Source organism: Coturnix japonica, chromosome 2, assembly GCF_001577835.2.
Source record: "Coturnix japonica isolate 7356 chromosome 2, Coturnix japonica 2.1, whole genome shotgun sequence".
Taxonomy (NCBI): Eukaryota; Metazoa; Chordata; class Aves; order Galliformes; family Phasianidae; genus Coturnix; species Coturnix japonica.
In genome coordinates this window covers 47,905,890-47,931,162 of record NC_029517.1, presented here as the reverse complement: position 1 = coordinate 47,931,162, position 25,273 = coordinate 47,905,890, and the positions used below count along the sequence as shown (strand labels likewise).

General features: G+C 38.5%; 1 protein-coding gene across 3 annotated transcripts in view; it reads left to right on the top strand.

Moving 5' to 3' along the window:
* FHOD3 (formin homology 2 domain containing 3) overlaps positions 1-25,273 on the top strand; it is a 354,796-nt gene that overhangs the window by 31,247 nt on the left and 298,276 nt on the right. For all 3 annotated transcript variants that reach the window (XM_015854309.2, XM_015854311.2, XM_015854310.2), the window contains exon 3: positions 10,536-10,600. In XM_015854309.2, the coding sequence (XP_015709795.1) occupies positions 10,536-10,600 (65 nt within the window). The remainder of the gene's footprint in view (positions 1-10,535; positions 10,601-25,273) is intronic.

The following is a 25,273-nucleotide window of genomic DNA, read 5'->3' as shown; positions in this document are numbered from 1 at the left end:
GTATATGTGTACATATGCATGCATAAAGCTTGCTATTTAGAAATATCTTTTCTGGGCCTTTTAGGTGATTGTCTTCTTCAGGATGTATAATCACCAGATAGATCTAGAGCTATTTTGGCTTGTTAGTAGCTATATTGGACTACCTAGTTGTTAATAATTGCATGTGTTTTGGCATAGATTTCATGCATGTGAGTAATCTAGCTGTGCTGGAAGAAATTAACTGCATTCTTAATTGATCAGGGCTTGTTAGCATTAAGATGTCACTCTTTTGCTTTTATGGGTTTATCTACATTCTGTGAAAGCTCTTACATCTCTGATGAATACTTCTTAACCATTTTTCAGTTTAAATTTTTAAGCCAGTGATCAGTTGGCACTTTTCCTCCAGGACTTTTCATTCCAAATTGCGTTTCACCTTGGTTTTAATTTGTTTCCTTTGGGCATTTTAAGTCTATGACATAAATTGTTACTGAAACAAATAATCCTCTCTGTAGTGGCAATCTTAGGGGCAGAATAGAGAAGGATGTGGAAACAACAACCTAACCACCAAGCCAAACATGTGAAGCTGTGTTTTGTGGAGTTGTGTGTTTACTGTGTTGATCTGAAAAAAAAAGACTATATTACTGTGTATTTTACAAGTGTGTGCAGGCTTTCTTCTAATTGTGTAACCAGTTGTCAGTCAAGCAACTGAATCTTCCATTGACTTCCAATGTGAAGTGTGCTGGGAGTTCCTTCATTCCTGTGCCAAGATGAATAGAGAGATAGGAGACAGCATATTGTGGTACATCACAAAAGCTTGAGATACAAATTACTATTGCATGAGTTATGTGAAATGGAGAGAACAGTCTGTATCTGTTGTCCCATAGCCCTTGTTTTTTGCATGTTCGCTAGAGTTGTTTGCCTGGTAAATGTGGGTGGATGGGAAGTACTGTGTTCTCCTGCTTCATCTGCATACTTTTAGTGCAGCAACAGAACAGCCTGCTAGATGCAGCCTATTTTACTGTTGTGACCCATCTGATCCTGCAGTCCGTTCTACAGTCATCTTTCAAACCTGCTTTCCTTGTCATTAAAGTAAATGGTGTGGACGCTGGTAGTTGGAAGAGGCTGTAGAAGTAAAAATGCAGAGAAGGAACATTGAGGTGTGTTCTGTGGAGTAAAGCAGCAAGCAAACAGCACGTGAGCAGAAAAAAAACATGTGCCTTGTTGCAGAAGGAATGGGGTCAATGCATGAGGGGATGCTCCCATCAATATTTTTCCTGAGGTGCCTGTGGATAGGTGCATGCCATATACTCCTTCCATTGTATGATCTTTGCATGTACTTTGCTTGCAAGGTTGTGGATGTGGGGGTTGAGTTTCCATTTGTTGTGAGGTTTGAGGGTGTTTCAGATCCATCTCCCTCCTCCCTGCTTATAGGTACCCCATAACTTTCAGGCTGGAGCACTAAGAACTTATCATTTTGGTTGGATGCAGCACAGTAAAGTACAAGACCTTGCATTTAGGGGCAGTTGGCTAAAAGGCAAGCAGGTACTGCTGGTCAGGCAGAAAATGAGGTAAAAGGGGTATTTGACTTGTCAACAGATTTGCAGGAAAGGAGGTGATGTTTAAGTGAACTGCAAGCTGGAAGCAGTGATTATAGTGCTGTGAAAAAGTAAGGAGAGCTTTAAGGTAAGGCAGGAGTTTAGCCTGTGAAATCCAATGAATTCGCTATCTTCAGTACTGGTTAGGCTTCATCTGGATTTCTGCATCCTGCTGTAGTCTGTGTTTAAAGAGGGAGTAGGAGGAAGAAGATGAGCAAGAACTCGAATTTTAGGAATCTGTGAGGTAGCTTCCTTCTACCACCTAATAACTTGATTACTTCAGAGTAAATGCAACTCCAATATTTTCCAGTAAAAATAAAATATTCTAGGTATGAAGTAGAAAATGTAATTGGGAATGTTGCCCTCTGTACCATGTTTCTGGCAAACTGAACTCCATTCTGGGGACTTGTGGCTCTGATCTTTTGCTCCTGCAGAGACCTGCACTGAGCTGGAATGCTCCTGAGCTGCAGTCGGCTGAGAGCATTTGGGGGCTTAGCGGCCTGCTTTCAGTGAGAGACTGGCTGCAGAAACCACTTAGTCTCTTTCTTTCTCTCTGGGTCATTTCAAGGTCCTGCTCTTAATCTTCAAAGCTTTTAATTTTCTGAGATTAGGCTACCTCAGGATCTACACCTTTACCATTGCAGAACTGTTATGCTCATCGGGGTCACTGAAGCTTGCTGAACTCTGAATGAAGGATTTAGTAGCTGGATATTCATGGCTTTTTTTTCACTGCTATTATTTTTTTTTAAAATTTAGGTCCCAAACTCCTATTAAAAATAACCAGAATTTTCTGTTACTAGTTTTCAGCAACTTCTCCCAAAGTGTTTAAAAACAAAAAAACAAAACGAAACACATGCTGCTGAAAGGAGTCTTGGAGTTAATGATGCATTCAGCATAAAGCACTGACTTTTTTATGGGAAGTGTTCATTATTTGTTTTGTCTTGGAAGAGTTGGATGAAGATATTGGGATTATTTTCCTTCAGGAGAAAGGAAAAAAATGGTAGTGATTAGACAGTTTTGTTTAGCTGTAAATAACAGGAATAAGGAATTCACGCACCTGTACACAAGTAAAATAAGTAAGACATCTTCCCTTGCTTAATAAGGAGGGAGAGAAAGCACTGGCACAGGCTGCCCAGAGAAGCTAGGAGGAAGTCCCATTCTCTGGAAGTGTTCATGATTGGGATAGATGGGGCCCTGGGCAGCCTGATCTGGTGGGGGCGGCAAGCCTGCCCATGGCAGGGCTTTGGAACTGGGTGCTCTTTAAGGTCTCTTCCAACTGAAGCCATTCTGTTAATATAATAAAAAATATTCTTTTGGATATTTCCTCTTCACTCTTGGGGGAGGAACCCAACACAAAGGCGAGTTGCTTTTAGTCTGTAGGACTCACTTTGAACTAAATGCAGGCTGAAACAGCAGTCTTCTTCAGTCTACAACTTTAGGTATGTAACTATGGGATTATATCAAATCATTTTTATGCAACTTTTGCTTGGGACACTGAGGATGAGCAGTAATGTGGCTAAGCTTGGATAAACTGGGACTTGAAGTCAACTGGTAACCTCCCTGCTTTTCAAGTTTGGCACGTATTTGTATTTTTCTTACTGTCCTAACGTAAGTTATTTTGTGGCTCCCTAATTGTTTAAGGAGGTAGTGTGGAGGTAGGCAGAATCAGCTCTGTTTCTTTAAGGTGCCTGAAAGAGATAATGATCTTTTACTCAGTTTACTTGTGGTCTTGTAGAATGAGCAAGTACTCTCAGGAAGTGTATGTATTTAAATTAAAGTATAATTGTCCAAGTTTTTATGGGCATGTCTTAACAGACCCTAATGGTAGCAAACAAAGTAACCCTAAATCACAGAGTACAAAAGTTCTTTCAGATAGCAAGCTGCAAGCAGTGGGGATTTCCTTAGGGAATATGTTTTTGGAGACCTTAATTTAGCAGAAAGATTGTTTTGAAGTTGTTCTGACAAATCAATTTGCTGCTCTTTTATTTTTATAACTTTTAGACTCCATGGCTCAAACTGATTCAGCTAATTGAACCTCAGTGTAATTTCTTACCTGTTTAGACTTTGCAGTTAACATAGCTGTGAAAAGCTTCTGTCACTTTTTAGCAGGAAGAAATTGGGAGATAAACTTAAAGGTTGACTTAATTTTTGTCTAACAAAAATGATGCAACTTGTTTGCTCTATGGCTTCAAGAAACTAGTAGATTGTATACTTGCTTTTGTATACTTGCTTTGTATTAATTTGGACAGTGTATTTTTACTAGTGTACTGATGGAAGACTCCAGTTTTGTTGTCTTCTGCAGGTTTTCTCAGTTCACATAAGAAAAATAAGGGAGATGCCTATGGAAGTTTGTTATGGTGTTATTGCAAGCTGCAGGGAATGAAATGGCTCACTGTAATGGTTTATTTACATTTAGAAAAATGCATTTGATCATCTGAATTGTGATACATTTTTTGATGCTTAGATGTTCCTCTGACAAAATGCTGTATCTGAAAACACTAGTGGATGATTGTGATAAATGCTTGCATAAAAGAAATATTTTATGTAAAAAATACTGTTGAGAAAATCTCTTTATTGTGAGGGCTGAAAATTTATTAAGCTGATGAGTATCTAGAGCAGGTAGAATATGGAAGTCTCTTGTATTTTGCTTAAGATATTCTTCATATAACATGTAACATGCAAGGAATGAGGAGGTTCAGAAATCTGTAGGAACTCAATACTGCATAGTGCTGACCAGCAAAGTGACTCAAATGACAGTCTTTGATCCCAGCCCTCATAGGCTTTGAATAGCCTGGTGTGCTCAAGGAATTTCCTCAAGAGTGATCCCTCTGCTGTTCATTATGCTCTTTGATTAGAGTCCAGATCTGTTCAGTTTGTCATGCAGCTGAGGGGTTATGGTAAGTTTTAGAAAATACAGGACTTTCTATAGGGCAACAGTATTCCAGTCTGCACTGTATCAGGTGAAAATGTTGAACTGCAAGTCAATGATTAGCTGAAACTGTACTGTTGCATAACAAATCACCATAAAGTTTTCTGGTTTTTAATTAAACTGTTCTGGATGTAGAAGTTACAGCTCTTGCTCTCCTCCCTCCTAAAGTTATAGAGCAATAGCTGTTCCTACCTGTGTTCTCAAAACTTTAAGTAGCTTTTTAAAGTCTTACTTTAGTCCTAAGAACACTTGTTTATCTATTTAAATAAATAAATGAGATGGAATGTTGGAATTAATATTTAGATGGAACTGTAGGTATTTCTTAACTTTTTTCATAATAGGCAATTGCTGCAAGCACTAAAAGTGCTTTACAGTTTAGTTTTGTCTGATACCTTGAGTTCTTTGTTTATTTTGAGGGAGCTCGACTCTTGATTTTAGAGCTTGTGATAATCAGTATTGAATCAGCTGTGTCTCCTGTTTTACCACAAAGTTTACTCACAGCTGTGCCGTAGAGGGAATTAATCTGTATTGGAGTGCTTTTGGAGATGGTTAAAGATCTGCTCTTGCTGTGATCACCACTGGTAAATAAATCTGCTTTTGTAGTATGTGAGTACACAAAATATATGCTTTTTCTGTAGCACTTTTGTTGAAAAATTGTTCATACTTCAAAATGTATTGCTAAATAATAAGGATAAATCTGAGGATTCTGAGGATCCCAACTTGGAACAACGACCTTCAGGAAAATGTTGTGCACCCACTGTTTGCTGCTGCAACTGACTGGCATCTTTGCTGAGAATGTACTAACAGCCAAGCAAGCTTGTGATGAGTAGTTAGTAAAAGCTGTGAACTTGCTATACCTCCTATTCAATGCAACATTTCATGTGCTTGCTCTTGCACTACAAAGTAGGTTTGTATAAGTAAGTTCACACTCTTGTTTATACTCTGAGAGTTCATCCATCTGTGCAATTGGTGTATGGTTTTTCTTTTCTTATTTCCTTTACCACGGACTAAACTAAGATAACAATCTGCTTCTGTTTAAAAAATAAATACTAATAGTCCTGAATTTAACTTGCAGTGGTGAACTAACAGCTTAAACCACTTCAAGTCTGGGACTGGCAGAGTATCCTGTAATGAAGCAGTCCAAGTAGTGACCTCTGCTAGGATTAAGACCATAACAGCACAACAAAATATTAATTTTTTTTTTTTTTTGTGTGTGTGTGTGTTTACTGCTCAGGAATTGTTCCTGCTAATGAAACTATTAGTGGCCCAGCGATAAATACAGCCTATTTTCTAAACTAGATAAATATGGAGAAATAAGTTTTGGAGGGCAAAATGCTGTTTAAGATCTTGTATGTCATTTTATGAAGTAACTTTTGCCAAATATGAAAGTAGACAACTTCTAAAAAGCAGAAAGTAAAGCCGAAGAAGTGAATCTATCATTAAAGGGAGAACTGGTATACATGTATTTATTATATATATGTAGTGTTCATATCCTTTTGCAAAGTAGGACAGTTTTAGAATGGTTATTGCTGATTATGGTTAAACTAAATGCGTTCTGAGGAAAAAACATAGCAGTCTGGTTAAGCTAGACCCCAGTGTGGTCAGGAACACCAGAGCAACTCTGCCTGAAGAGGTGGAAGCACCGGGTGATTCAGCTGCAGGAGATTTTTGTGTACACTATTATTTGCAACATTTTGTCTTTCAGATTTTCTTTTTGGGTATGTGCTGTGTGATTGAAATGATCTATACATGAATTAGTCAAATTAGATTTTTTTTTTTTAAAGGAAAGTATGGGCGTGCATTGTCTTTCTACTTATTTTGTCTGTTCTTGTCCAACGATTGTTGCTTTAGTCAATGCATTATTGTCTCGAAATGCTCTGAATAAAAACTGTGTGAATGACCAGATGATTTGCAAAACAGGATGTAGACACGTTATCACTTCACTCAGGACTGTTAGGTGGAAGAAGTGAGACAGGGGCAGAAAATCCTTCAAAGTCATTTAAAGATGAAATTTATGTTTGCCTCCAAATGCATGCTGTACCGGAGAGAGCTGTTAATGTTTTCATCTATTTGTAGAGTATTTGAAGTTGAATTTCAGTGTTCAACAAACTTGCTTTTTCTCCTGAGCTTCTTTGCTATTTAACAAGAAGAACGGGAACATGATGCTTGGATTGATAATGATGACTTGTGAAGAACCTCAGGTTATTTATTTAGATATGCTTTGGTGATAACTTTCAGGGCGTTCTTAATTTCTCTCTCCATGTGCGTGTTGCTCTCTAAGATTTTATGCAACATTAAAAAATTTCAGAATTCTTTTTTTTTGTGTGTGTGTGTCTTAGATATACAATAGAATAAAGAAGCCTATCTTTTTGAAACTGCAGTCAAACTATTCTTAGCAGCCTTGAAATCAGAACCTTGGGTTTATGCTGTCTGACTAATGGGAGATTAAGAAACACTTTGCTTATTGTGTATGAGCTGGCTCGCCTGTTTTTTTTTTTTTTAAACGGAATACTTGGTAGATGTGAGTGCAAAAAATACCATCCTTCACGTGTTCAACAAGGAATGGCTTGTTTTCCACTGATGCTGAGTAACTTAAACTATGAGGCAACTGACTGTGAAGCAATACTCCATTGCAGAAGTGTTCTTCAGTGTCTGAAAGGTGTGTGCAAGTGAAGATGGACATGCATAGGTGCTGAAATAAAAATGTGAAGAGTAGTTGCATAGATAACATACATTAGAGAAAGTCTGTTGCCACACTTTTGCTTCTGATGGTGTGCTGTTCAAGTTCCTCTCCAAGGAGTCAGTGGCTCACTGTGCTTAGGGATCCTTGTTGGGAGCTGTTCTCATTGTTACTCCTCTTGGAAAACATGGATGTGATTATTGGAGGAGGTTGATGGTATACTAAGAAACCTGAGTGCAATGAGAAGCTGTCAGAAATTATGAAGCATGTGTTTTACATGTGTGCTTTGAAAGCTTTCCACTAAAAGCAGTGTCTGTGTTAGGTAGGTTTTCATAACATTTAGATCGTTTTGTCAGGCGGTAGTAGATGCAGAACTGTTATATGGTAAGTTGGCAGGTTAAGCTGGCTTTATATGCTGGCCAAATCTTAAAGCATTTTCAATGTTTATTATTGATAGATTTACTCGGTTACTAAATCGAGGTTATTTTTTATCCAGCCTAATGAAGGTGAAGTGGTAACAGCCATAGCAATAGTTAGCTCTGTCCAGTAACCTATTGTGCTTGCTTTGCTTGTGGTTGTGAAGGATGTTGAAAATAACATCTGATATTTCAGCAGAGGCTTGGACTCGGTAAATGGGTGCCTATCTGATCTATTGATTTCTGGTTCAAAATTGGCCTCGGTGTGAGGAATTTACTGATACTAAGCCTGTATAATGTGAAAGACTGATCGTGACCAGGAAGGTTTGAATGCTGGGGTGCATGAAGCTTTACTGTGTAATAACAACTGAAATTACTGTCATCTTGCTTCTTCATAATTGTTTGTCAGTATTCAGTTTCAGGGCTTTTTTGCCTTTCACCTCTGTTTGGTGAACCTGTAGAGGGTAAACTTGTCTCATATATACATTTTTATGTGTAGTGTTTCACAAGTTACACGCAGTCTGCAGACATGAGCCAATTATTATTTGTGGTAGCCCTCTGAAGCAGGATGGGGAAGCATGGATGTGAGGAGGTAGGATATAAGCTGTTATTTCCTCCCCCCCCATGTAATACAGGGGGGGAAGATGAGGTCAATACTCTGATACTCTGAACTTGGGATCCCTTTGCAGCTGTTTTCAGTTTGCATTGAAACTTCTAGAATTTGCCTTGAGACGTGCCCAGTTGAGATTTGGAGGAACTGCCACTTCCTAAGTTCAACAAAAAAACATACAACATAAAATCTACTTCTTCTGTAATTACCCTTTCTAATAGCATTAATGAATCCAGTGTCAACATGAGAACAGTTGAAAACTCACTTATGCTGTTACCTTATTGTAGCAATTTTTAGAAACCTGATACTCATTTACATGTGTAAGTTATTGCAGCCCTGAAATGTTGCCTTTGAGGATGGGTATTCCAAGATTTCTAACAGCTTTAAATCCCAAAGAGCACCTGAAGCTGTTAGCAATTCTACTGATTGGATGCTATGTTAATTTGTTCTTTCCTTGTCTTGTAACTAACTAACTGGGTAGATAAAACTGCACTGTAGCTGGAGATGTTTTCATGAAAGAATACATCTGACCTAAGGACATCATCAGAACTCTTTCCCATTTCCAGAAGCTTCAGAAATAACACAAAGAATGATGTACATAGTCACAGCACCTTTGTTGTATGCCTTTGAAGACAAGACATGCCAGTGGGTCATGTCTGCAATCCCCATGAAAGGGTGATTGAAGAGAAGTTTTCTGGAGTGAATCTGATGCTGGTTGGGGGATGTAGCTCAGAGTAGGGTGGCAGTTTACAGATTGTGTAGGTGCTTTAAAGAATCTTCAGTGCCCTTTCTCTAAAAGAGAGCAGAAAACCAAGCAAACTAGGAGGGGGGAAAAAAAACACATTTGATGTTGATGTTTTTTATAAGGTGCCACTAACTACCTTACACCTTTCTGCCATGCTTTTTCCTATGAAGTTTTCTGGCAGATAAGATAGATTATTTATTTATTTATTTATTTTTGGAAGTAATGAGAAATACAGAAAAGTGAAGAAGAATCCATCATCTGGAAAATTTCTGTTTTACTGACAGGGAAATTCTGATGGATATCTGTGCTAAAGGTCGAACCCTGAAGTCTCTCAGCAGTCTCATAAAGCATGTAGTTAAGGAAGGCTGTGCTGTTTTTTAATTTGCCTCTGACTTCTGTGTAGTGCTGAGTCCTGGGTTAATATAATTCAAGGTTGCATCTGTGTTTGTTCTAAAAATAGTTTTACTTCTGGCATGTTTTCCCACAATAAATTATGTCTTTAATTTAACAGAAAAGAGGGATAATATGCTGCTGTACATGTGGAAAATACTTTTGGCTTTCCTTGCCCTCCAATATTCTATTGTGTGAGCAGGCTTGGGTGAAGTGGCAATGTGCTGCCCATGACTTGATGCCAGCTGACTGGCACCTGGTTCTCTTTTCCAGATTGAAAGGAAAACAAATGAGGACTGTAGCGGCTTAAGACAATCATTCTGTTTATGACAACAGTGAAACTGAGACAGTAAAGGAGAGCTCAGTTTTGTTTTGCTGCATGAGTAGTACATCTGTCTATATTGTGGAACTATACAGTGATTTGGAGTGGAGGGGATCTTGAAGTTCATCTGATTTCTAGTCTCCACTGCTGGCTGAGTTGCCAGCCACTACATTAGATTCCCTCATCTTCTGGTGATGAGATATATGCAGAACTGATAAGCTTTGTGGCCTCCTCTGGACCTTCTCCAACATGTTCGTGCCCTTATATTGGGGGCCTCAGAGAGCAGTGCCACAGGTGGAGTCCCACAAGTGTGGAGGGGAGGGGTAGAGCTGCCTCCTTTTGACCAGCTATCTGCACTTGTTCAGAGCAGTGTAGGATATGTGTTATGGCCTTGAAAATTTGCTTAAATACCTTATCCATCAAAGCTTGAGCAACTTCTACCTTGACCTTGAACTTTCTTTTTATATTTGACTAAGTCTAGTTTTAAAGTATTTCTGTGAAAATTGCATGCCATCACTTGGTATTTCTTGAATACAGACTTATAGAGAATCCTTATGAGGGGTTGACTTTGTTGTGGCTTCCAGATGTCCACCTAGCCACAGTCCCTATCTCAACAAGATGGAAGGAATGCAAGATGAAAGAGCATTTTGGGTGTGGTGTTTTGTTGTTTTTGTTTCTGTTTTTTATGATTTACCAGTAAGGACAAAACAGGCTTATGGCAGAACAATTTATTACCAATTAAATTAGACTTATGTTGTAAGAGGCAAAGACAAGTCCACAACACAGCCTCTCATCTTTCTTTTTTTCCCCTAAGCTCAATTAAATTTAAGTTTCTTTATCCCTTTCATATGTTTTTCTTCTCTTTGTAGGAGGGGCAAGAAGCACAGTATAATTTTGAGGACCCAGCTGTCAGTGAGAGTCCATGCCTGTATTGGTAAGTGAATTTTTATGTAACTAAAAAAAAAAAAAGGAATAAACAAAATGGTCTCTTGAGAAGCAAATCTAGCGAATATGTATAAGCTTTGTAGTGTTCTAAGGAAAAGATAGTGTGCTATTAAACCTGTTTCTTTGTGTTTGCTGTTTGCTAAAGTTGTTACGTTGGTCGCCCTTTAAGAATGTTAAACAGATCAAGATCAGAGATATATAACATTTGACAGTGAAGCGTGATGGTTGTGGGTGCTCTGAAGAATCCTAGATTATCTGTTGTTCTGTTGCCTTTGTGTTTCCCTAGAGAAGATTATATTTTGAATTGTGAAGGAAGTCTGAAATGTTGTTGACAGACAACTAGCTACAGCATTTTAATAGCATGGACTATTTATTACTTCAAGGTATTGTGGATCTTGGCCATTTTTTGCCGTCTTCATGGTGTTAGTGTCTTGGAAGAACCCTGCTAAAAACACTGTTATCACAAGGAAAAGTTTGAAGTAATAATATGTGTCATAAGAGCTTTAAGATTGCAGGAATGGAGGCAGTTGTGCTGTGAAAAGACTAATGTTCTCCTGTGTTCTGTACATTAACACTCAGTGTTAGTCTAAAGTGAATGTTCACATTCAGGTAATGTTATGAGAGATGCTATGGGCAGCTGATTTATTGCCTGTTTGCTATAGTTGCTTGTTTTGTTTTCAGCTCTTCCACAGCAGATTCAATGCCCTAGTTGTTTACCTCATGTTTGATCTTGCTTCATTAATTCTCAGCTGAAGCATTAGAATACATACACTTTCCTTAACACAAAACTTTGAGTTTCATTTATTTCCACAGTACTGTTGTTGTCAGAGGATTCAGGCTTTAAATACAACAGAACTTCTTCCCCTGCCTCCAGGAAGTGTTATGAAATGGCCTTTATGGGAATTTGAATTGAGCAAAAGCAACCTACAGAATTCCTCAAATACCTCCCATTGAGAGCAAAATTTAGGCTGCATCATGCAGGAACAGATTCTCCTTTACTACAGTTGATTTGAGCAAGCCTGTTTGTGAAGTGGTAGATGAGAAACAGGGATGGTGCAGAGACTGGGATGACTTTATAAATATGAATGAAATTACAAACGGTTTAGGGAAACTTGTTCTCATTGGATCTAGGAATGTCTTTGGCAAAACAGACCAATGCAGCAATATGTGTCCTGAATTGAGGTTTTAAAAAATGCTTTTCATTTTTCATTCTTTCCTGGAGTGCGGGAATCAGCACAGGGTTTTGAGATTTTGTGTGGTTGCTTTGTTTTAATCTGTTTGCATGTGAACTTGTTGGGGGCAGTTAGGCCTATTACTGTGCATGTATTGTAGTTGTTCCTGTATGAAAGCGTATTTCTTTGTCAGGTGCTGTTGTACTCTGGCAGCAGTGATGCTTTTAGGGCTGAAAGCAGAGGAGCCATGCTGCAAAGCTCAAGTCCAGATTCAGCCTTCTGGAACTGGAGTGTGTTTGTATATGGGTTTTTTGGCTTGGTTCATTACATGCTTAAAAGCCAAGTCAAGTGCAAGATCTGTTTCTAATTTCCATCCTGTGCTGAAGTTTTGATTTCTAGGCTAAATTTTTGATTGAAAACCTGTAACTCGTAGTTTCTTTCCTCTTTTGCATTTCTGCGTACCAAGTATGTCTTATTTTTTTGGTGTGAGATAGTTTGAGACAGTCAGAAACCCTCTGCTGTTCTTAATACTGGCCTCATAATGAACTGTGCCTGTCCATCAGAGTTCTCATGAAATAGGGGGGTTGTTTCACTGACAGAGAGTACTTTGCTTCCTTTTCCATGTACTTTCACATCAGTTGCCTGTTAATTCTTTTTTGAAATATATTTAACTTTCAATACTATTTCTTATGCATTACATGTGGAGCAGAAGTTAAAAGCTGGAGTTATGAGACTGTTACATGGAATAAAAACATCTTGCTTTGACTGTTTTCTTTCCTTTCTGCCAGTCTGTATTGGAGTTATGATTCTGATTAAAATGTCAGTACTAATTTAAGAATGTTTTCAGAGATAGGACTTGAGTGTTCTTATACTAATATTTACAGTTGTCTTTCATGTGAAAGGATTTGGCAAAAACAGTTTTGTTCATGGAATATAACTAATTGAAAATTATAGCGGCACTCTTGCACCTGTTGATGTTAAGGTTCTTTAGTGGAGGAAGACCAACTCTTAAATTGCATAGTGTACATTGCTGCTGTTATGGCTTTGTTTGTTTTTTTTTTTCCCCCAAGACTTGTCGAATTTGGTCTTCTATTCTAGATATGTTTATTGTGATTTAATACCCTTTGGGAAAAATTCTGTCTGGTATTTTTGGCAGCCACGTGTCTTTTCTTGTTTATATTTAGTTGTGCCTTAATGTTAATAAATCTAATTTGTAGATATTTAACAATTACAGGGCTAAGCTGAAGTCTTAATGACATCTACCATAAACAAAAGATGCAGGTCTGAAGTGAGAGTACCACAGTACTGAAAACGTTTGCACCTGAAACTAAATTGAAGACTTGAGTCAGGGTGACTCTTCATCAGGGTAGTTTTAAAGCTTGAGTGAAACTGAAGCTCTCCTCTTCACTGTGTGGTTATTTGGATGGCTCTGCTTGCTGCAGCTGCTTCTACTACCTCATTGATGGTGCTTCACTGTTCTGGCCATTCTGTCTTAGTTGCCTCTCAAAGTCCTGGGGAATCCTGAGAGAGGCAGCACCATTTGCTCTTGTGCATCTGTGTGCAGTGTATAGCCTAAGAAAGTCCCATATCTTGTTTTAAATCAAGGCCTTTAAGAAAAGGCATTAGCCTTTGCTCGTGAATCATTAGAAAAGTTGATAGCCCAAACCTTCTCCGTAATGCTGATGGTACCCATGACAAGGGCTTAGAATTGTTCTGACAGGAAAAAAAAAAAAGTGAGCTTTAGGTGTTAATACAATGTGATACAAGAAGAATGACAGTAATAGGTTTATGTCATTCTGGATACATGTACTGGCTGAGGATCAGTCAGAGTACTGCGGCTTGGAAGAAGAGCAGATATTGCAGAGTGTATTGAATCTTCTCATATCAATTTATTATTTAAAAAAAAAAGGGGGGGGGGGTGGGAGGGGGGAAGGTATTTGCAATGTTTTTGCATTTTTTTATTTTTTTTTTTGTGTTAGTGGTAATAACTTTTCCCTGTATTTATGCAAAATTTTGCTTGTCTTTGATAAAAATAATTTGCATAGGTATCTGAGTATCAAGTGTTTTGCTTGAACCAGGTATGTACCTAAACAATGTGCAAGCATAATACTGCAAGATTCTTATTAAATTGTAAAATTATAGAATCTTTAGAGTTGGACCTCAGTTAGCCATCAGTTCAACTCCCCTGCAATGAACAGGGACACCACACTTAGATCAGATTGCTCAGAGCCTTATCCAGCCTGGCCTTGAAAGTCTCCAGGGTGGAGGCATCAACCACATTTCTGAGCAGCCTGTTCCAGTGCCTTTCCATCCTCACTGTAAAAGACATTTTTTTCTTATATCTAACCTAAATCTACCCTCTTTGAGCCTGAAACCATCTCCCCTTATTCTGTCACCATGGACCCTGCTAAATGAGTGTTTCCTTCTTTCCTGTAGCTCCCCTTCAGATTCTGAAAGGCTGCTATCAGATCACCTTACAGCCTTCTCTTCTGTGGGCTGAACAGCCCCAGCTCTCTCAGTCTGCCCTTGTGGGAGAGGTGTTCCCATTTCATCATTTTTGTGGCCCTTACCTGGACATGCTTCAGCAGGTCTATGTCTTTTTTGTAGTGAGGAATCCACATCTGGATGCTGTGCTCCAAGTGAGCCTCACCAACACAGAGGGGCAAATAACCTCCCATACCCTGCTTGCTACGCTTTTGATGCTGCCCAGAATGCAGTTGGCTCTCTTGGCTGTGAGGGTGCCTTGATGGCTCCTGTCCACCTTCCCATCTACCAGTACCCACAGGTCTATTTTGGCAGGCCTGTGCTCAATCAAAATGTATAATCTATCTACATTATTTGTCACTGTAACACTGGCTGTAGATTATTTCCAAATATGTGGTCTAACAGAAACAGTTGCAGCTCTGCATGACCAGCCACTGTCTTTGGAGCATCTGCTTTATACAGCAAGCTTAGCACCATTAATCTATCCTTTTCAAGCAACTCTTTGGGTTGCCTTGACATCATCTTATTCTTGTTATCTCTTATGGAATGGAATCACAAATGTCTGGCTGAGCTCTTTCTGTCCTGTAATACCTGAGGGAAGCCATAAACTAGCTGTAACTGCAGTGGAAACCAGCTGTTTTTATTTGTCCTTTAATAGCCAAAATATGCATCTGATCTTTTTCCGTGTACAGTTTTCCCTTTTGTTTTTTATTATGTGGGCTCATGCATGCATTACAGCAGATATGTCCTGCAACTTTTCCTTCATGTGTTGAACCTTCTCTATGCCCTTTCTTTCCAAGAGCTTGAGCAGCAAGTCCCTTCCCAGTGGAACCACAATGATAAGACAGAATCATGGCTCAACTCAGTAACTGTGTCTGGCACTTTGTTACAGAGAAGATATATAGAACTGCTGAAGGAAAAAAAAAAAACAAAACATTATATTTTCATAAGTACTGTACAGAACAAAATATGCTGATTTTTGGTTAAGAAATCATTTGTACCTCATTCCCTGAGGGGAGTGGAGTTAGGCTTATGCCCACGTCCCATCTTGCTGATACTTTACCACTTCAGATGTGTCTTTCTACAGATATGACAGGTGATATGATATCTGTATTCGTGTACTGGCATAGAGCTCTCAAAGCTGAGAGACTGTGAAGCTACTGTAGTTGATACTGTAGAATTGCCTAATATTTTAAGGGTACAGTATGTTGAACCTAAAGTAACATTTTTTTCCATGAGTCTCCAAATATCCAAAATCTGCTTGGAACACTTTCTTAAAGGAAGCTTAATTCTGGTGTTAAGTCTTTCATTTCAGCTCTTCATTTGGACAAGTTGAATTTATACACTCAGATGGAGTTTAAAGGAATAGAGACACTTTAGGTTGTTTGAAGGGCATTTTTACAGTTTTCTGTTCAATGTGAGGCATTCCTATCAGAAAACTTTCAGTTGGAGAGAGAGAACATGTGGAGAGCATTAGCAGTTCAGCAAAATGCAAGAGTGATTTGGATTTAATTTAAAGGGAACAAAAGAGTTGCCTTGAGAATTTGTCGGAAGCGCTGTGGTTTTGAGTTCTTTGCGCTGACGGTAACGGAGAGGTGAGCTGAAACTGCTTCATCAAATATCTTCACATAATTGGGGCAGAAGAAATGGTGATTAATGGATTTAATGGTGCTGTGTTACGGATCCCTACTCCTGATGTGCTTCCTATGATTCTTGCTGTAACTTGGTTAAAGTCCTGGCTTAAATAAAGATAATAATAAATGTGTTTATTGGATGTAAACAGTCTTTCAAAGACATTTCCAAATCTTTTAAATTTATTTTTTTAAAAAAGTTGGGCTTTTTTCTTTTTAATAGCATAACATGAGTTTTAGTTAGCATAACGCAGATGGTACTGGGGCCTGCTTCCAGATGTGACTAGAGATGTCTGGTTCAGCTTTTTTCCAATTTGAGCGAAACATGAAATAACTGCGAAAGCCATGATAAAAAACACTTTCTTGAGCTTTTTTAGGATTATTTAAATTTGCTTTACTGAGAATGTGGAACACAGATGCTCTAAGTAGAATCCCCCAGTCCCCTGATCAGATTGCTTTGTGAAAATCTATCCGTATAAATAAACCTATGGTTGTGCTCTTAAAAATGTACACCATTATACTGAAATGTTAGACTTCTTTGTTGTACTACTAATGCACTTCTTTCGTCAGTCTCTTTTGTTGGATTATCTGCAGCACTTCCACGTAACCTCTTATTTGCCTGCCTTGGTCTCACCAAGACAGTTCAGAACCAGTTCTGTATGATTTCAGAAGGTCTTTGATATGAAACAAGGAAATTTCTGAGAATTTTCTCTGTGTATTTCATGTAAATTGTAATTCTTCAAATAGGCTCTGTAGCAAAATAAGCCACGGAGCAGATAAAGCCTCCCTGAGCAATAGGTTGCTGCTTTAAAGCAGTGAATTCCCGGTTTAAAAGAACGCATTCTACTGTTGAAAGAACTGCTGTAGAGTGTGCTAGTGGGATGCTTTTCTTGTCTTGGGAAGCTTTGTGTTACAATGAGGAAGCTTATCTGACTTGCACCTGAAAGTGCTGCGGAAATTAAGTGAGATGTATGAATTGGGATACCTTCTTCATGACTCTTTAAACACAAACTTCCATAGTAGTTTGCTTTTCTTGCCACTTGTAAAATAAAAATAAATAAATAAATTGCAAGACTTTCTTAAACAGTCAAAAAGGAGTCAGTTATCTTTAGTATGCCTTAAAGGAAATCAACTTTTCATAAAGCCAGAAATTAAGTAGTATGATGCTTTATTTCCTCTCCTTTCCATCTCCACAAGCCAACTTAAGCTTTTCAGATCTTATAAAGCACCATATTACTGACACACAGATTTTTAGTGTGCCTATTTTTATACTTAGTCTGCTCATGCATCTTTCTGGAGATCAGGAAATTTGAACAAAGCACAGTATTGCTTTTAGTTTTTATACATAACTATTTACTCAGTACTTTAAGAGTACTTCTGCTAATGAAATTTCACCAAAAGGAGGATGAAGTTAATTACTGAATTAACATGAAACTACTTGACCTTACTGATGTTCAGTTTCTGAAATGTCTTACATACAAGAGTGTTGCTGTTGTCAAGGCTAGATTTAAAATGTTGTAATTGAAAGTCATTGCAAGTTTAGCTCTAAAATGAATGAGAAGATTTTTGTAACCTTTGAAACAATTTTTAAATCTTTTAATAATGGTGACAAAAATGCTTTACCAGTTTAATACTTTAACTCCCAGTGCACTACATGATATTATGATGTGGAATACCAGTAACCAAAAATCATAGAACCATGATGCTCTGTAAATACTTGGTGGGAACAGTACTGTGTTCTGTGCTGGGTTTTGTGGCTGAGAATTGAGTATGTCATTGGGACAATCAAGATCTTTTTGAACAATATCATAGATGTTATACTAAACTTTGAGAAATGCTTGCCCAAAATAAATCAACTCTCTGTGCGTCTCTGTTATGATTGTAAAGTCTCAGTGGCCAAGGCTGGTTCACCTGCCTGCTACCAACATACTGCCTAACTTTGATGCTGCAGATCTGTGTTTAAGTGTTGAAGATTCCTTCACTTCAGCATCAATTGACTTGATAGGACTTTTCTGTTCCCTCAGAGACTGACTTGTGTTCAGTCTGGCTCAAATCCCAGCACTTCCAGCACTTGACTCTTGGATCAACTAGCTGGAACTGATGTGGCTTTATTTGCCATGGTTGTTTTGGTGGGGAGATGTGGTTATAGCCATCCTTCTAGTGTGAGAATCTCCAGAAATCTTTGTTGCAGTACGGCAGCTAAACACAAACATGACAAATTTATTTTTACTTATTTTTAACAGTCCACAAGTGTAAAAGGGAATTTACTAAATCTTAATAGATTCAGGTGTTTGTAGTTGCTATTAAAAGAAAAATAATAATGTTTCTTAGCCTTTCATTTGCAGAAATGTCTGTACCTGGTTTCTGTATAGCTTCTTTCTTTAGCTATTTGCACTTGGCAATTTGTAGTTCTTTGTATTGAAAAGCAAAGCAGTTCTTAGTCTTTTGGTATGTGTTAAGTAAGCTGAACTCATCTTGTGATGGACTGAAGCACAGCAAATTCAAAGACCTCAGCTGAAGGGAATAAAGGTGAAGTTCTTATTAAATAGCTTCAAATAAATTAGTATTATACGTAGATGAGAATGGTGTGACTTTTTTTATTTTTCTTTTTGCCTGTATCTAAATCTGTTCCATTTTGGGGATATAAACTAAGGGAGTTCAGTTCCAATTATGTAGGTCACTCCAAAATTAATGCCTTCTATTTATTTCCATGGAAGCTATGATAGACACAAAGAGCACAGCAATGTTATTTGATTGTGCAAATTTCAGCTACGGAATACTTTCTCAACATGATCACCGTCATTAGCTGTGCATTTTCACCAGTGACGAACCAGAGCCTGCATGCATGCATTACTTTTAGAGCATCCCCTGCAGTTTACTAGAAAAAGCGTGTGCTATTCAGGTCTATTTTAAGCTCTGCTCTGCAAAACTTTGTTAGAGATTCACTGGTTAAAAAATAAATTGTGCACTTAAAATTATGGAAGAGAAATTAGGAACCACTTTAAAAGTTGTGGGTTTGAACTGGGAAGTATTGATATTTATTTTGGCTGTCATTCTTGCTTCTGCCTCTTAGTCACCAACTTGTCTCTAAGGCAGATGGAGGGGCACTGATTTCACTCATGCTGAAAATAAATATGACTTTACCTCACTAAGATGTTGTAAGCTGCATGGGTGAAATTGGCTTTGGTTTACCAATGGTCTCTAATCATGTATGCCAATGACTACATTAATGTTAAATATGTGGTTTGTCTGTTAGCTTTTATGTATAGGAGAAGAGAGATTCTTCACCTGAGGCTGCCTAGAGAGCCTTGGGAATCTCCTTGGCAGCCTTTAGAAGCCACTTGAGCAGCCTGCTTTGAGTGGCCTTGCTGGAGCACAGCTTGGAGCAGATGCACCCAGGGACTTTGCCAGCCTTAGCTGTCCTTTGGGTCTGTCTCAGTCTGTTTAAGATGTGGCTTTGGGTTTCTTTAAGGAGCTGTGTGGTGATTTTGGATGTGGCTATAGTGCAAGTTGTGGCTTTCATTTCCTAAAGCTTTTGTGGTGAGGAAGATATGGATTAGTGACACTTATTTTTTCTATAGTATACTTCTGGAGTAGTATGGGGGCTGCTCCAAAAGTAATGCCTCCTATTGTATTATGTTGGCCCATGACATCAGAGGCATTAGTATGGCAGTACCACAATGGAAACAGTGGTTTAAAAAAAATAATAGTAATGGGAGGAAAAAAAAAAAAAAAAAAGCACTTTAGGGAAACCTTCCGTATCCTATTTAATAGGAACGAAATTCCAAACTGAAAATTCTCTTATAGTCTAGAAGACGTCTGGGCCACTTTTTCCATAGCACATTACTGAGAGAGATCCTGTGTAAGAAATAGGAAAATGTTTCCTGCATGTTTTCTTTTTCGTTTGCTGCGTGTCTGATTTCTGCTTTCTTATGAATGATTCTTATTCTGCTATTTGACTACCACTTACCACAGATAAATGCATACTCAGGCCTTAAGATCACTTATTTCTTGTTGGCTTAAATAAGAGAATGAATGCATGCCATTAAAGCACAGTCATAAGATACACGCTTCAGTCTGCTTAGTAGCAGTAAGCAAAATGTTCATTGATGTCTCAAAAACTGATGCTATTTGCTAACTTGTTGTGATCTCACTGATGAGCTGAGTATATTAATAGCTTCTTTTCAAACTAGGACTGTGCTGCCTCAGTCCTTACATGTAATGAAAGGACACTTTTGTTGCCATCTCAGGGTCCATGTGGGTGGTGATAAGAAATACACGTGGTTTCCTAATGTAGTTGGACAGAAGTTTTGTACAGATTATTAATTTTTTTTCATATGTAATGTTAAATGTACTATCTCTAATTGAAAAGCTAAGTTGCTCTCTGGTCTAGTATCTGTGTTACTTCCAAACTGTGTGTTACACAACTTTTCATTCTTCCATTCAAATTATATGTGCTGTTGTTGATCTTTTTATCTTCAGTTCTTTCATTCAATATCATTTTTGTCTTTTTCACATACAGCTGCTTTTATTTCTATATAAATGGAGATGCTTTAATATGCAATTGGAATGCACACTTCTTCCCTTCGTGAAAGGAATATCCCAAAGGCCGTGGAGCTTTATTTAAAATAGCTGGTATAGCTCCCTGATGTAATATGTTGTCTTCTGTAAAAGAAGTGAGATATCCATTCATATTCAACACAAAAAAACACGAACAAACAAACAAAAACAAACAAAAAACAAGTACGGTACTGCAGAATATGTCTATGGTACCTTCAGAAGCATTTAGATAAAATACACGTTTCTGGTTCAGGGTATGCCGCAAACAGATGTGCTGAGTTGCCATTACAGCTTTGTACTTGTATGAGACTGCTGAAATTGAGGATGTCGTGATGGCTTTCTGGAAGATGGAGAGGTGGATGGGATTTTTTAGGTTATTTCATGGATAATGATGTAAGCATTATAAAGTTTAATCTAGAAGATCTTGTTTATTTCACAGCTTTTGTGCTTTTCTAGTGTTATTTGTTAGCTTCCCTTCCTTCCTGTGTTTGAACAATGGGAATATCTTATTTAAGTCTTTTTTTTTCTTTTTTTTTTTTTTTTTTTTTTCCCAGTTTAAGTCACACACACACAAAATTAAGGTTCCAAAGAGGTAAAAATGACAGCTTCTTATCTAAAACCTAAGCAGAGGTTACTGTGAATGGATAGCATACTGTTTTACATAGTGAGATGTCACAAGACTTGTCAATTCATATTTAGCCACTTGAGATGATCCTGGTATGTCTGAAGTTATATACTAGGCTTCTTTTAACCTTTCAGATGTGAAATATTTAGCCCTGGTCTTACTCTTAAAACATGAAGAGGAGTGCATTTGTAAACTCTATGCTTCAAAAATAAAAATAAATCTTGTTTCTGCTAGCTCATTTCTCACTGTGGCTGCTGACAAGGATTATATGTCAGCTTTAAGGGCTACTTATTATAATTTTAGGTTGTCTAAACCTGGCACTTCTAGTTAGCTTCTTGCTATGCTGAGGAGGAAAGTGTGACAGTTGGATGGATTCCTTGCTCCTATAATCCTAAAATTAGGTTCACTGACTGTTCAGGAGCCTGTTCAAAGTCAAATGCCACTAGAGAGATTTGCTTACTTCCTGGCCTCATGTGAAACGCAGTTGTGAGCGTGGAAAGCTTCTTGGCATGCTGGGCATAGGAGGAGGCCTGGAGCAAGGGTTTATAGCTCAGTCCATGTGGTTGCAGAGCTGGTTCTGTCAGTGCAAGAGCCTGGTGAGCTGCTCTGCACAGCATAAGAGGATTGTGATATTGGCCAGCTGTCAGTCCTTTTCTGTGGCTTATTGGTTAGAAGAACATGCATGCGTAGTCCCCTCCAACAGACTCATCAGGAGTCCTTTCTACTTTTGTCTTTTGCTGACACACTGCAGAAAATCTTGCTAAAGAAAGCATGTTTGCATCATGCATAACAGTACTATGAAAATCTTTGGGTAAAGTCTTCATGTGGGAGTACTGTCATGTGTCATTCACTTCAGTTTTTATCAGTTTCCAGTGTATTATGAATATTTCTGATCCAAGAAAAGATTAAGTGAGAAAATAGAAACCTCCTTATATCTATACCTGAGTTACTGTAGTGTTTTGGAGGTTGTGTGCTCTAGGAGACAAGATGGACTGCAGAGGTTGATACATGGGACAAATGCATGCGTAAGCAGCCCTACGTACCCTACATAATACACAGTGGGGCACTACTAGCAGTCACACTATCTCCTGGGTATTCTTTTAGAGGTCATTGATCTCCATGTTGCTCACAGGGAGTGGGAAGGCACTGGGCTTTGAGTTTCCCTTTGCTGTAATATGCATAAAAAATAACTTATAGGTGAAGCTTTACTGCTGTATCATTGCTGTGAATCCCCTCGTGAGCCTCTCGATCACTCTTGATGTGCAACTTGGCTTCTGTTTTAGCCTCCATGCATTCTCTATCCTTGGTAAATGGACACTGTCTAGAGAGTACTTCAGAGCATCCCAACTGCATTCCTGCCCTGAATTGCTCTCCTTCCATTGGCCATAAAGGGAACAGTGACAGAGAGAAGCTGCCAGGTTGGGGGCTCATGTACTCACCACTGTCTCTGTTTTGTGTTTGTAGAGCCCTGACAGTCATTTTAGGGAGACAACAGTTTTCAGTGAAATCTGATTCTTTACTAAGCTTTGTAAATAGCTACAGTCGTTTATTTTCTCTAATTACTACCAGTGTCTAATATGCAATTGCATTATGTGAGTATACTTATATAATCCCTATGTAATGAATTCTTATGGGCACAGTGTCCGAACAATTACCTAGAAGCAAAGATGTAGCTTCTTTATTTCTGTTGTATACTTAATGACTACTTTTATTCATTTTAAAATTCTCTGGGAAGAAACATCTGAGTTGGTTCTTAATCTTCTTTGCTCTCTTCCTAGGTTGCTACCTGTTTGTGTCATATTGTATATGTTGCATTGACGGCATTTATTGTAAATGGCCAATTGATGTTGGTAGCCCTACTGAGAAGTATGTTCAATTTTTTTCTTCAGTATTCTATTTTTATATCTACATAAAATTTGTAGGCTGCCAGAAGGAAATTTGTGTATTCTGACTACATTTCTTGAGTGACCAAATAGGAAATCCCTGTATCAGTGATGGGCTGACATGCCCATTTTTTTATTTTTCTTTCAATAAATGAAATTTTTCATCTTTACTATCCAGCAGTTGCTATTTTTTTTTTTTTTCTTGGAAATGCCTTATCCTTCCTCGTGATTTGACTAGAAATTTCTTCTAGCATAGTTTAAATGCAGGCAGTTCCTATTCTGCAAGGAAGGTATCAATCCGTTTGTGTGGCAGGACAACACACACTTGGTTCATATGTTTAAATCTATATGCACAGTGCGCATTATACATGCTTATGTGCTGTTAAAAGGACCCAGTGTGCATGCCATTATGTGGAAGGCACAAAGAAGATCCTTCTAACAGTGGGAAAAGCAAGGGAAACCACATTCAAATGTGTGTTTGAGCTACGCTATGTATTCCAGCCTGATGGAAAAGCTTAAGTTTGAAGATAGTGCTGGGAGAGTTGTCAACTTCAGCTTGCCTCACCTGTTGTAGCCTAGTCCCCTGAATGCCCTCTTATCAGGTAGAACACAGTAGGAACTTAACTTTCTCTTACAGATGTCCGTTTGTTTCTCTCATAAAAACAGAAAATAAACACTCTGGGGAAAAAATAAATATATATTTGATAGCATGTTCTACTGCTGTCTACCTTCTGTTTTCAAAAGATCCCAAATGTGTATATGGAAGTGTGTGTAGGCAAATGATGTATTGCCATTCAAAATGGAGGAGCTGTTAGTGAAACTCTTGTTGGCCAAGAAGGATAGAGATGAAGTTTAAGAACAGCTGTGTTGAGTAGCATGTTCTCCCCTTTCTTGTCTGGCAGATGCCTTCAGTATCTTTGGAAACTCATCTTGCCTCTAGCAAAATTAGCTTCTGCTCAGTGACTGCTCAGTGACAATCATGACTACTGTAACAAGGACAACATCAGTAGATATGTTAGGATGACAGTGTGGTCACTCAGACCTACGTGTTACAAAAAGAATTGTGGGAAAGAATAAGACACATTCAGAGGTCAGGGCTGTGAGTTATCCCATTGGCTCTAAAACTCTTAGTGTAAATTTTAGGAAAAGACCAATGTTTTCTCTGCTGCTGTGCCCAGGTGTTTTGTTAGGACTGTTGGAACACAAGTCTTACTGGGTGGATTCTCCTCTCTCTTATGAAGGTTCAGGATTACCTTTAACCTCTGTGGAGCACTTGAAAAAAAAATGGTGTTTTTTTGATAATTTGTGTGGATCTGTTTCCTGGATATCAGATTTGTAGGCACATCCCTTCCCAGGAGAAAGAAGTTAGTTTTACTCTAGCTCTCAGCATGGTATTTTTGACCAGAGCTGCTTCAAAGTGAGCCAAGATCACTGTATTTCAGTCATTACAGAGCTTACTGTGCTTCATGCAGAGCTGCAATCACCCGCTTCTGAGGCCTTTCCACATAAGAGGCAGGTGTGGAGTTTTTTTCCTCCTTGTGTCTTTCCTATTATTTTAGGATTTTAGGTGTGTTTTGTTTTTTTTTTTTTGTTTGTTTTCACATTTCCTAGTTCTTGTGAGTGCTCTGGCATGTCACTGGGGGTTTCAGACACAGACACTGCCTGTCGGCACCTGCTGATGAATGAGTCAGTGGCAGTCGGTCAGGCACAGCATGCACGCCCTCATGCATCCCTCCCTGTGAGGGTCAGGTCAGCTGTGCTTTGGCATTTAGCTCCCCACTGGAAAGATCTTTGCCTTGTTTCCTGTGAATAACAAGAAAAAGGAGGAGAGAGGCACTGTGCAGGCTACCTGCCCTCTCCCTGCTGGGAAAACAAAGGATCTATTTTCAGGGCAGCTGCATGTTCTGGGCATGTAAATGTGATACCTTATCAGAGACTGCTGTGGTGCATGTCACCATTCACCCCTTTCACATCATCTTGTTGGTAGATAGTGAAACGGTGACTTTAGCATATCGTTTCTGCCTTCATTAGTTGATAACACGGAGAGCATTACAGTGAACAAACTACATCCTCGTGACCTATCTGCAGCTCTCAGCATTTGGTACTGCTGTTCTCTGCATGCTTGTGCACACGTGACATCACTGCTCTTCAGTCTTTTCTTTCCTTAGAAATAGCATTTATAGTGTATTACAGCCTTAGTACTTAACAGGGATGCCTTGTTTAAACCAGCAAGAAAAACAGTAGTGTGGTTTGGAAAAAGAGCCAAACGTTCCATCCTTATGCCCTTTCTTTTTGTGATTATTTATT